General features: G+C 45.5%; 1 protein-coding gene across 2 annotated transcripts in view; it reads right to left on the bottom strand.

The window, feature by feature from the left end:
• Positions 1 to 338: 338 nt before the first annotated feature.
• The window catches only part of HIP1 (huntingtin interacting protein 1), a 133,794-nt gene continuing 121,008 nt past the window's right edge, over positions 339 to 13,124 (bottom strand). Inside the window, exons 21-32 of one of the 2 annotated variants that reach the window (XM_036308945.1) lie at positions 12,909 to 13,016; positions 12,691 to 12,827; positions 9,655 to 9,765; positions 8,615 to 8,673; positions 8,135 to 8,228; positions 6,825 to 6,925; positions 6,433 to 6,538; positions 5,711 to 5,834; positions 5,207 to 5,268; positions 4,360 to 4,468; positions 3,561 to 3,642; positions 339 to 3,193 (exon numbers count right to left, since the gene is read on the bottom strand). In XM_036308945.1, coding sequence (XP_036164838.1) covers positions 3,590 to 3,642; positions 4,360 to 4,468; positions 5,207 to 5,268; positions 5,711 to 5,834; positions 6,433 to 6,538; positions 6,825 to 6,925; positions 8,135 to 8,228; positions 8,615 to 8,673; positions 9,655 to 9,765; positions 12,691 to 12,827; positions 12,909 to 13,016 — 1,064 coding nt within the window. In that variant the 3' untranslated portion in view covers positions 339 to 3,193; positions 3,561 to 3,589. The other variant, XM_036308946.1, reaches the window with a different exon arrangement.

The following is a 13,124-nucleotide window of genomic DNA, read 5'->3' as shown; positions in this document are numbered from 1 at the left end:
GTGGAGCCAGAGGACCCCTCTGGAGCAGCGATTTTCAGCCTTTTCATCTCATGGCATACATAAACTACTAAAATTCTGCAGCACTCCAAAAAGACAATTTTTGCTGATCTGGCCAAAAAAAGGTATAATTTTGATTTACTAAAAAATTAATAGCAATTACCTACTTTTAAAAAAATCAGGTATCTATACTTACTTGTATATAAGGACTTCTGGTGCCAAGAATTAACCAATCGGATGCAACCTTATTATGCAACGTGACCAATAAGTTGCAACTCTATTATATGACCTATGTATTTATGGTTCAAGACAGGGCATTCACACTGGATGGCTATTTTCTTTTTCTTTAATTTTCATTTTTTTATTTGACAATCTAAGGGAAAAGAGGTCAGTGCCCCTGACTAAATAGTCAGGTATTGCATGTTTTAAAATTATGCACACTGGTTGAAAATCACTGCTCTAGACTAAAAAATGAGTATGTCCTGGGTACAAATTCAGAACCAGCTCCTCTTAGCGAGGCCAAAGTGTTACCAACCTGACGAAACAACATGCACTTGTGACTCCCTGGGACCTGGTGTCTGACTCAGCAGCTCAAACACTTCCAAGAAAGGATGCCCTGGACAATGTTTGGTTCTTCCAGCCACAGGGCTGGGGACTCATATTTAGGTGCGATCCTAAGGATCAATCTCAATTATAGTCCAATTTAAACTCCTTGATCAGATATAAATACTAGTAATGCCACAAATAGTTCTTTTTCACTTTTTCCTTGTTTATATACACACTCTTATTCTAATGGTATTAGAGCACCGTATTACTAGATTGCATAACAGATTCGGCCGCATTTTAACCTCTTGTCAGTCCTAAGCCATTATTTTGCTGTTGTCCTCTCTTGTCATGACCCATTTACACTGACCCATGAGACTCCAGACACTAAATGATGCTCAGTGACTAAAAGGCTGTGAGGTTCATTTTTAGCTTTAGGATATGATTTCCATTTTCATCAGGTATTTCACACCAAGTACCACACACTCATTTTTAGAAGTAGCGAGATAGGCCAATTTGATTTTGGCTGGAGAATGGACTAGCTTCTAATTTGAGCAATGATGAAGTAATTATCTGACAGGTATTGCCTCCTGTGAGACTGATTGAGACTGTGCTCCTGTTTAAGTGTGTTCTTAATGGTTTTATTACTGGCTAAGCCCATGAAGTTTTAAAAATTACTGTGGTGCCCGCCCTGACCAATGTGGCTGTTGGTTGGAGCACTGTCTCATACACTGAAAGGTGGTGGGTTTGATTCCTGTTCAAGGTGTACACGAGAGGTGCCCAGTGTTTCTCTCTCTCTCTCTTTCTTCTTCTTCTCTCTAAAATCAATTAACAGATCCTCAGATGAGGATTAAAAACAACAAAAAATTACTGTGGCTTCTTTTTAGAGGGAGTGTTTTTCAAAGAGTCCTAATCTGGTCCAATATGCTAGATTTCCCCTCCACTGGTGATTTGGAGCACAACTGTTTGGCCGAGATTCTGGAAATGAAGACCAGCCACCTTTGGAAATATTGACCCACATTGAGAGCACACTGATTGGCTTAATTGGCACAAGTGGGCCAGGGACGCCACACACCACTCCTTCTGAGCCTTGGATGGAAAAGCATTAAACACAAGTGCTCAATTTTTACTGCTGAGCCCTCTTTTTAGCCCAGGGTGGAGATCACACATCTGAATCTCATAATTTGAGCTCAAGGGAGACAGTATTTTGGATGCCCTACTTAGAAATGCACAGAGATGGAGTCTGGGGTGTATATAGGAGGAGGGAGGTTGATTCACAGTGATCAAGCAGGAGTCTCACAACCTGTCCTGTAGCCACACTTACAATGTTCCTTTGGGACAGGTCCTGGAAGTGCTTGTTGGCTCCTGCCTAGGAGTTGCTCTGGATAAGGAAGACACAGTCCAAGATCAAAAGGCCACTTAAATGCTGGAGTCCGGCTGGAGGCGGAGAAGTGCCATCTGGCTGCCCATCTCTACGAGGCTATCAGTGTGCCCTCATCCTGTCCACAGGGTCTCGAGGGCCCGGGACATGTGTCGGGAAGGGGTCAGAGCCAGCGGTCCCCCTTTTTTGTTTTCCCTGCCCTGGATGCTCTGAGGAACCTTGCTTGCTTTGTGATCCAAGCTGGTTACAGATGGGGACGGCATCTTGGCCTTGCTTCCGATTCTTGAAGACTGATGTATAGGGCAGCAATACAAGCCTTGCCATAGTCACACCTGAAATCCTGATTGCACCAAGCGTCTTTCTGTTGGCTGCTGCTGCTGCTGCTTAACGGAGGTTAGTAATAAATATTAAAGGTACCAAACCAAGCACGGGGTTCTTTCCTACCGGGAGCAAGTTTGCCTGATTTTCTGGGTCTGTCAATTAGGTAGAACATGGAACTATCTTTTTCAGATTCAAGAGGATACCAAGGCAGGCAGATATTTGGAGAAAAGAATTGAAAACCTCTCACAAGCTCCCTCTTAGGGCCCTGCCTGGATCTGAAGGGAGGTGCCAAGGAAAATTCATTCTGGAAAAAGAGGTGTGGCTTTCTCACCAGTTCCGTTCGAGCATGCGATAAGGTTTTCCAGCCTGCTCACAAGGAGTTCCCAAGGAAGGTGTCTTCTGAAGACCTGGGCCGTGCACCCTCCTTTCTCTCTTTCTGTGGCCCTCTCACTTATGAAGGTGGCAGAGGCTTTCAACTGGGCTCCAGCTTTAGGAGGGAAAGGCACTCCCTCCACTTCGGCCTTTGGAGGAAAGCTGTGGCTCAGCAGCTCCACCTGACCTTGGGAAGTGGCCTTGAGTCCCACACTCAGCAGGACCCAAGCACGGAGGCTGATGGGGAGCACCAAGGTAAAGCCTGAGCAGCACCATCGCTGTTGACTGCTGTGGTCAGGGGCTCCTAGGAGCTCAGAGCTTCAGAGCTATTCCCTTTGGGAGAGTTGGCTATATGAGTGAAACTTGAAAACAGAAACCCCCAACCCCCAACCAACCACCGGAAGGAGCAGTGGGAATCCACGAACTGCCAAAAGAGGGGAAGCATTGCCTCGGCATTCTCAGCCAGGACACGCCTGCTGTTCTTCTGACTCTGTGCACAGACTCAGGGTAGTGTCCTGGTTTGGAATCCACCAGCCCTCTGATGCTCACAAGTTTGTGCAAGTGATGAAACGGAAAAGACTGAGAAGAAAACAGAAGAGAAAAAGCGTAAGATCTTCTTCCCTCTCCAGGCTCTCAGCCATAACCACCACAGCCCCTCGGACAAGGACACTGATTGTTTGGGGCTAAAATAGCAGGCGGGACTGGGAGGGAGGTCCTCTCTGTGGGGGTGGCCCCGTTCCCCGTCCTCTCTGGACACCAGGGAGGCGGGGAAGAACACAGATCACGGGTTCCAACACAAAGGGTGTCACTGTGGAGGAGTCTTTGGAAGGCCATGCAGGTCCTCAGCACTGGACAATGGGAGTGGTGTGGTTGCCACTATGACTCCAAGGGTTTAGCCTGTGGCTGGGGAATAACATACACACATAAACAGGCAACAAAGATTTACACTGTGACGTGTGGGGCATCAGGGCGGCTCTATTCCTTCTCGGTTACCACTTCTTGCAGTGCAGGCGGAGATGCTTCTGTTTCTAAAAGACAGTAACAGCCATTCATGTTTCACAGCCCTTCATGCACCTATTGTTAGCCAAACTGCCACCATGTTGGTCTCTAAAATACATCATCATCATAACCACCTCGTCCCTACGTGAAGGGTCCAGGAATGACTGGGATATACCACAGCCAGCCACGTCTGACAAGAATCGGCAAGCTTGGTGGTGAACAAGTGGCCACCTTGGACATGCGGAAAAGCAGCACTCACAGAGTCTGAGCAACGAAGTGTCTGGGCTGGTGGCCGAACAGTATTCAGTCCACGCCATTTCTAGCTCCTGACCCTGCCTATCTTTTGGCCATTGCTGCCCATCACTGGCTCTAGACAGTCAGAACCTGGTAATTCACTTGCCCTCTATGCTGGATCTTCACTGATCACTATTCATTCATTTACTATTCAATTCTAGGCTGGCCAGAGACTAGACTCCTGGGGGGTGAACCAGGCTAACTGGGCCTGGAAGGAAACGGTGAGTGGCCACTCTGCCGGTCAACGTTAAGGTCTTGGAAGGTGACAACAAAAGCTTTCAATTCACAATTTGGGCTTTTAGATTGTTTCCAACTGAAAACATGCTCTGTGGGTACAGAGAAGGAGGAAGTCACTGACCCATGGGCTCCTCATTCTGTTAACGTCGAGGGGAAAGCCCTCATCACAGTACCCCCTTCACTGCAGGCTGGTGCCGGTCCTCCAAGAGGCTTACCTTCTTCCCAGCCCTCAGCAACACCAGCAAGCTCGTAGTGCTTTTTTCGAAGCTCCCCCAGTTTTTGACGCTCCTTCTGCAGTTCATTTTCTAGCTCTAGCACCCTAACCTGTGGGGAAAGTGGAATTTTCTTTTGAGCAGTGATCTGAGAATTGTCTTATTTTGACTTAATCCCTTTTCTCCATCTTCCAGTTTTCTTCCGTATTATTCGATAGCTTACCCAGGTCTCAATTCCAACCTTGTCTCTGTTCTAATTTCCCCACCGTCTCAATTATCCATCTATTCCATCGATCTTCTCCCCGGGACCCTCTACTAGAAATGTATGGTGCTTTAGAGTCCAAATGCCTGAATGGGAGTGGGACTTACTTAATTTCCTCTGATAAATTGCTATCTAAAAACAACTCTAATGTCTGGCATATCTGTATTGTGTTCCAATCTAGTCATAACCCTTCAATCCCGGTTCCTTGGAAGTTCAGGCAGGAACCAATTATGATAGTTCTGGCATCTTGGAGGGGTTGGTACAACTTAGAGTTATTACTGTACAGGCACAATCTCACTAAAAGAGAGGTTGGCTCTGGCTCTTCTTATGCCTCATTAATTTTAGTTATTTTATTTATTAATTCAAGAGATATTTGCTGACACCCATCATATAACCCAGGCCCGGTTGTAGGTGCTGGAGACCTCCACTGTTTCTCTCAGCATCACTTACATTAATTCTTGGGCTGAATGGTACATCTGAGTTCATTTCCTCCCAAGTCTCTCGCTCACTGGCTTCGCATCATGGGAATATTTGGGGTTGACATCATATGCAGTAGAGACCAGCTAACCTTAGAAATGGAATTCCTACCTGGGAATCCATCTCCTGGCGTTTGATCTGGGTCAGCGTCATGCCTGAGAAGTCCATGTTGTCTGCAAGGGTGGAAATGAGAAGTTCTTGTCAAATAGTAGCCCTGGCTGACTCTCGCCGAGGAGGTGGCCAATGCCAATGTTCTGCTGAAATGTTTGGTTTGCCATTTATCAACACGCGTGTGCACATGGTAAGGGATGGAGACAGTGACAGGGTAACCAGAATCAGAACTCGCACTCCTCCACCCCCCAGACAACCAGGCCTGGAGAGGCATTTCTTTGAATTCAGAGAAATGACTAAATGGAAAATCTACTTAAAGGTGTGTCACTATAGTGCAATAAACAGCACGCTCATGTGGTGACCCTTCTTATGAGAAAATAAGTATTTGTGTAAAAGATGAAAAGAGAATTTAGAAACAGAACTGTGAGAAACTGGGCTCATGGAGAAGACTGTGAAGAACAGCTATATCGGATGGGTAAAAAAGTATTGCTTCTGAAAGGCTACCTGTTTCCTCAATCTGCGATTTGCCAGAAATGGTTGAGGCCACGACCGCGGCGGTGGCCTGGTTCACCCCGCGAGAGGCTTGCTGCAGCTGGGCCAGGTTTGGGCTGTCCTTACCAGCTTTCACCTGCCAGAACCAAGCATATTTAGGTTCACATAACATAGAGTGGTGGTCAAAAGTTGGGTTGATGGTTCTTGACAAATATATCTGATCCACTGCGGTTACCAACCAACTTCTCAGAAATCATTGCCTGTGGGGTCAGCTCCTGGCATATCTTTAATATAAAAGGTGCATTAGGATTAGCTGGGGCAATGGTTCAAATCTGGAGTCTTGAGGAGAGGCAGACATTGACTGAGGAAGCTCTGGGCCGCGCCGGGCAAGCATCTGACTGCTCTGACTCATTCCTTATTTGAGTGCTCTCGGAATGCTGTGATTGCCTATCAGAGGTCGGCACAGTTGGGACCCTCAAAGGCCACTTGTAACAAAGGTGAGGAGAGCCAAGAGGAGCATGTGTGGTGAGCTGGGTGGAAGGGCTCCTTGCTGACAGATGAAAGGCTTTGAGAGGGAGGGGTAGGGGGACCCTTGAGAGTCAGAATTTTAATTTGGGACCCAACCCTCCTGGACCCTGGAGAAATCATCTGTTCTTGAATCCAGCTTCAGAGTCCAAGTATCTCTCCCCTAGCCAGGCCTCACAGCGTCCCAGGGAGTCCTACACCGGTCCTACCTTGGAGGCAGCCACAAGCTGGGCTGTGCTAGCAGCAATTTCATGGGAACACACCATCAGCTCCTCGAACTTCCCTTTGCCTTGTACCACCAGATCGGCTGCATCGCTGACAGTCAGGAAAGGACAACATGGATTATGTCACTGTGGCAGTCACAGCTGCAACCCCTTATGATCCCACCTCTAGACCAACCCCTCACCCTGTCAGCCAGGGAGCACAGCCTGCCTGTGCTGCCCCAGGAGACACAGTCTCCCTTTTAAACTTTAGTCCTACTGACTTCCTTATCAACAGTTTATTTCTAGTGGGGATATCTCGCCCCCCTCACTTAGTTTTTCTCTGGAGTGACCAATGAAATGGGGGTGGGTGAGGAGCCTTGGGACCCAAAGACACTTACACCATGACAGTGGCTCCCCAGCCCACAGCTTTGGAGGCTGAGATGAGTCCTTCTGTCCATCGAGAATTCTTGGCATAAAACTCTTTAGGAGATGCTGTGCCCTAGGGAAGTGAGAAATAATAATAGCTACCTTTTATTGAGTGCCTCCTGTGTGCCAGGTGCTTTTATATATATTACCTCATATAAATTTTCACAGCCACTCTGAGAGGCAAGCATTATTATTCCCATTTTACAGATAAGAAAAATAAAGTTTTGAGAGGCAAAAATACTTTTCCCAAGGTCATGCAGGAAATAAATGAAAGTAAATCCTAGGCTCTTCTGATTCCAAAACCCATGGCATTTTTATTATACTTCCAAATTGTATGTATATGTGTGTGTGTGTGTGTGTGTGTGTGTAAATATATATATATATATATATATATATATATATATATATATATTTATACACACACACATATTTATGAATAACAATTTCAGAGGAGTCTAGCTGCTCTCCATGATTTGCCAAAAGAAGAGGGTATACAGTGAATAATTTTAAAAAACTATTTCTACTTGGATTTAAAAAATGTATTAATGCTTTGAAAGTACCTGATAGTCTGAGACTCTACAGATACTCCTTGCTCAGTCCTTCTTTCTAATTTTGGGGACCAAAACCAACATCTCTCAGACTGATAAAAAGCACCACCAAAACAGATATGGCTTTGTTCCTTATATGATTGCTTTCAGGCTCATAAACCCTCCCTGGACCTTTGTCTCTTGAGTTGCAGCTACTTTAGGGATGTGAGAAAAAAACAAGATGGCAATAATGCCAGCAAAGGAGTGAGGAAATCCAAGTGACAATGTCAAGACAAGACTGAGGGTGAGCCTGTGAAGCACTGCAAGTTGACTGCTGTTGGAAAGAGACACGGCAGAGCCCACTGTGAAAGTCAGCAGCAGGTTCATTCTTCCGATTTGCCTAGTTTTCAAAACCTCTCACTTCCTCCTCCAAGGGCCCAGACTTGCAATGCACACTTGGTTTCCCCAGCAGGCTCCAACGATGTCGCCTGGGTTAATGAGCCGGGAGCTGGAAGCTATGCCTGGCTGCTCTCTGGGGACCTGGCAGTGTGCCAGCTTCTTCCCATGGCATCTGCTGACATCCCCAGGGACGGCAGCTGCGCCCTCAGATGGACACACAGGGCGAGAAGGCAACATACATAGATCTCACTGAATGTGGATGAGTGTCAACTTAGCCTCTCAGTGAGCTGGGAATCTGTAACTAATGACTGACTAATGTCTGTTCTCCCTGTTCCTGGGCCCTCACCCACGCTTACCCGGCCACTTTCCACTATCTCTCGCTGGAGGTCCTTCGAGGCCACAATCAGGACCTGAATAGCTTGCATTAGGCTGGTACATGAACCAAGAATCCTGGAAAAAAAAAAGGTGAGGATACAGAACTAATACCAATGAGGAAAACTGTTCTCGTTCTCATTCCTAAACACAGGCATCCTTGGAATGGGAAGTAAGGCAGGCCATGCTCTCCGGATGAGCCCCAAAGGAAAGGCAGGTGAGTGAGGAGCTGGGACTGTGGGTCTGCTTCAGAAGGAATAGCTAAGTGAGGACTCCTGGGGGTTTCTTTCCCCCTGTAATGCAACAGTGATACTATCTCCATCATTAATACTGTTATTGACAATTACATATTAGTAGACTCAACCTTTCCCTGTGGCTGCTAGTGTTCTATTCTCATTAGTATAAACCAGTGCAGGCAAGACTGACCCCGATCACCTACGCACCACCATGCTGTTCAGACTGACCTTTCGTTCACCTCTAATTTGACTCCCGTGTCTCCTTCTCGGGATTTGCTGAGCATCTCCTGTTAAAGAGAAGCAGGGTTTTTAACACGTCACAGGTACTGAGAACCTACTGGCGCCCCACTACACTTTGGGTCCGATATCCAAACCTAGAAGAGCCCATCCACATCCTTGTGAGAATCAGGAAAAGAATCTACGAGTAAACTTGTGATCTACTCAGTGCGGGCAGCTGCAGCAGCCTGCCTCTGTCAGTGTCTTGACATTCTGGAACCCAGGCTGGTGTGCACAGAACTCTGAGAGCTGTGGCACCTGCTGGGAGGGGCAGCTGCTACCAGGTCCTACAGGCAGGTACTCTCTCCAAGGTGGGCCATGTGTGACCTTTGCACCCATGGGGCCCACTCAGCTTTTCCGAGACAAGCATTGTCATTGGTTTGGAAATCAGAATCTTAGCGAGGTTAATGTAACTTACTGGAAGTCATGCAGTTAGTAAGTGGTCAATCAATCTGGAACTTGAATGCAAGATAGCCTGATACCAAAGTATGTTGATCCTTGAGGAAATTGCTCACCTTCTAGTGGTGAGGACTTTCTCATTTTCTACCCCTGAGAGATCCTGGTATATTCTGGTTTTGGTTTATTTTTATAGGGAGCCTCTAAAGCCTTAATGAACAACTAAGATAAATTAACAGGACATGTTGCCAAAGGGAAGCTGCAAGAGCATCACTTTAGATCTTGAGACACTTCCATACCTCTATTGTTTTGTTAATCCTCACCCAAGGATATTTTTTTCCATTGATTTTTAGACAGTGGAAGAGAGGGAGAGAGAAAGAGAGAAAGAGAGAGAGAGAGAGAGAGAGAGAGAGAGACAGACACACACACTGACATGAGAGAGACACATCAATTGGTTGCCTCTTGCACACACCCTGACCAGGGCCAGGACTGAATCTGCAACCCAGGTGCATGACCTTGACCAAAAATCAAACCCACAATCCTTTGTTGCACAGGCTGATGCTCTATCACTGAGAACATTGGCCAGGGCTCCATACCTCTATTCTGGCTGTAGCAGTTTCAATGGCAGCTGAAGTGGCAGCCATCTCCTTGTCCACCAGGTCTCCTAGCTCCTCTTGTTTGATGTCCAGGCCTCTGGGCAGGAGCTCCTGTGAACACATCACAAGGGCTGAAATGGCTCTTTAACCTCTTCTCTTTTCTCCAGTGGCAGACCTGTAATCCCCACATGATGGCAGAAGATAGGAGGGCCCCACCACATAGCACATTTCTGCAAGCCATGGAGGGGCATCCCTTATAGGCCTTGCTTGGAACTCTCTACCATGTGAACTCTGGAACCTCATGTTCCACCTCCTCTAGCTTCACTCAGAACCCATCTCCTTCCAGAAGGCCAACCCTGCTTAACCCCACAAGGCCATTCAGTTGCAGCTACTTGGACCCTAACCCCACAGCTGCACAGCTGATCGTGTTTGCTGCTTGGGATGTGTTTTAAAAACCTCTTGAAATGTAGATAATGTCTTCCAACCAGACAGCCTGCCCCTTATTTAACTTTGCTCCCACAGCAATCATATGAGGCAGTTACTACTGTGTGTGAAATTCATCCTATAAACTAGTAATTCGATTCCTACGTATATAAACTCTAGAGAAATTATTGCACTCATTCATTAGGAGATGTGTATAGGAATGATCACAGTGACACATTCATAATAGCCCCAAACTGGAAATAACCCTGATGTGCATCCACAAGAGAACAGATATAAGAGAAATTAAGCAATATGCACACAATGGAGCACAACAGAGGAGTGAAAATGAACATATCCAAATGGATAAACCTCACACACAGGAATGTTGGGAAAAGCATAGAATTAACAATATGTTGCTGGGGGTGGGGAGAACATAGTCTTTCTGTTATCTTCTGGAACTCTGATTAAATAGTCTAATAGCCATTACATTCCAACTTATAAAATCTGTGCCATATTTAGATAATTCCTCCAGTTCACTAATTCTTTCTTCAGCTTTAACTTGCTGATGAATCTATATATTTTAAAGTTATTACTTTCAAAGATTATATTTTTCACTTCTAGAAGTTCTATGGTTCTTTTTCAAATATATCTGCTTACATTTGAAACTATCTTATTCCTTTGTCTTGCTTTTAATAACTTTTAAAAGGTTCTTTAGCCCTAGCTGGTTTGGCTCAATGGATAGAGCGTCGGCCTGTGGACTGAAGGGTCCCAGGTTCCATTCCAGTCAAGGGCACATGCCCAGGTTGCAGGCTCAACGCAGAGGAGGCAGCCAATCAATGATTCTCTCTCATCATTGATGTTTCTATTTCTCCCTCTCCCTTCCTCTCTGAAATCAATAAAAAAACATTTTTTAAAAAAGGTTCTTTCTTTAACATGTCACAATAAACATAGTTACTGCAAACTTTTTTTCCCCCCCAAATTTTATTCAGCATTTTCCATGTCCTGGGAAGATTCTCTACAACTGGTAAGCCCTAGTGCCAGGAAGGAAAACTGCCCATGATCTTTCTATCACACTTTGCTTTGCTTTCAGTAATTTAATTTTTATCTCTTCATGGTGTCCTACATACTTTGCCCCATATATTGACTTCTCAATTCTGCACCATACGGGGTAAGATGCTTTATCTTCAACAAAAGGCAGACTGTGCTAATGTTGCCTGGGCTGACACACCAATTTAATACCCAATGTCATCATGATCATGTCACCCTATTGAAACAGAGGTTAGCAATTCACCATTCTCCATAGTCTTCCTTTATCCAGACATTCAAGGGTCTCCACTTCATTGCTTATTTCTCCTCAATATGAACATTCCTCCCCCATCCGATCCATCTTTTTATCTGGTTTGTTCGCTCGATCTCTCTCTCTCTCTCTCCATATTCAATTAAGTAAACACTTGTGGGGTGTTAACCACCTGCCAGATATTATGCCAGGGACCAGGGATACGATATGAAGAAGGTATGGGCTCTACTTCTGAGAACTCATTGTAGGGAAGTAGGTAAGTGGCACATCACAGTGCTAGCCACCAACTATAAGGTGAAGGGAGAGTGCAAGAGGGGCCCAGAAAGGTGGATAAAGCCCAGACTCTGGAGGTCCTTGTGTGTCACATTAAATATGATTTTTGGTATCAAACTAGAGGAATCCTGGTCAGGTCTCTGTTTTTGGAAGAGAGCAGAGAAAAAAGAGGCCCGAGGCAGAGAGAGTAATCAGAAGGCTGTTTAAAGCACTCAAATGAGAAAATGAGGATCTGAACTCTGGCCCTGATGTCTTTCTTTCCTGAACTTATCACCACACATTTTAGAAATTAATTAAATGCTGCCTTGTACTGTACTCTCAAAATAGAACTCTATTTCACTTCTCATCGCACTGTATAGAAATTGCAGCTTTCTTTATTTTCCTTTCCTCTAGAGACCATGTTTTATTTGTTCCTATACAACCACACCTAGCACAAATCCCAGTATATAGGACATATTCACTATATCTTTATTGAATGAATAAATATATCATTATCTCCATTTTATTTTTATTATTTTTTAATGTATTTTATTGATTTTTTTACAGAGAGGAAGGGAGAGCAATAGAGAGTTATAAACATCGATGAGAGAGAAACATCGATCAGCCGCCTCTTGCACACCTCCTACTGGAGATGTGCCCACAACCAAGGTACATGCCCTTGACCGGAATCAATCCTGGGACCTTTCAGTCCACAGGTTGTCACTCTATCCACTGAGCCAAACTGGTTAGGGCCATTATCTCCATTTTAGGTGTTACCTGTCCAACCACATAAAAATCCTTGAAAACAGAGAAACCAAGCTTATTCTTCTTTGATACTTCCTAATGATGACCACAGAGCAGATTCTTAATTAAAGCCAATGAATTAAATGTAACTGGAATGTCATTCAAGGAGGTCAAATTGTTCAGCGCTCTCACTTTCTAGAATCAAGTTTAAAGTGCAGAAAGAACTGGCTTAGAACTGGCTCACCGACTTCCTGGCAAATCACCAGCACTCACACCCAAGAGCAACAATGACTTTCCCCAAAAGATAATACTGATAATACCTCGCCGATGGCCGCGATCTTGCTGAGGAAGCTCCTCAGGGCTGTGCTGTCGACGTTCTCCAGGGTTCTTTCTTCCTCCAGGAAAGCCAGATAGAGGAGGGTTTCCTTGCCATACTGCTTACAGGCCTCGGTCAGTGCTGGAGAGGCAAGGCAACAGAGACTTTTACAGGCCCTCTGCCCCCCGCTTCTCTGAGTGGCCCCTCAGCTCTGGTACTCACCGTCGGCAGGCTCTGGCAGGGCTCTAAGGCAGGTGGTGCCGCCGTGAACAATGGTGTCGCTGGTCAAGTGGGCAAGGAGGGTGACTGAGTGCAGAAGCCCACTGATATCTGCCAGGAGTTTAAAGGAAAGTTTCTCAGTCCTGCTTGAGGGGGTATCGCTTTCTTTCTTTCTTTTTTTGTTTTGTTTGTTAATCCTCACCTGAGGGTATTTTTTTC

Source organism: Myotis myotis, unplaced genomic scaffold, assembly GCF_014108235.1.
Source record: "Myotis myotis isolate mMyoMyo1 unplaced genomic scaffold, mMyoMyo1.p scaffold_m19_p_5, whole genome shotgun sequence".
NCBI lineage: Eukaryota > Metazoa > Chordata > Mammalia > Chiroptera > Vespertilionidae > Myotis > Myotis myotis.
This window is presented reverse-complemented; position numbering and strand designations above follow the sequence as displayed.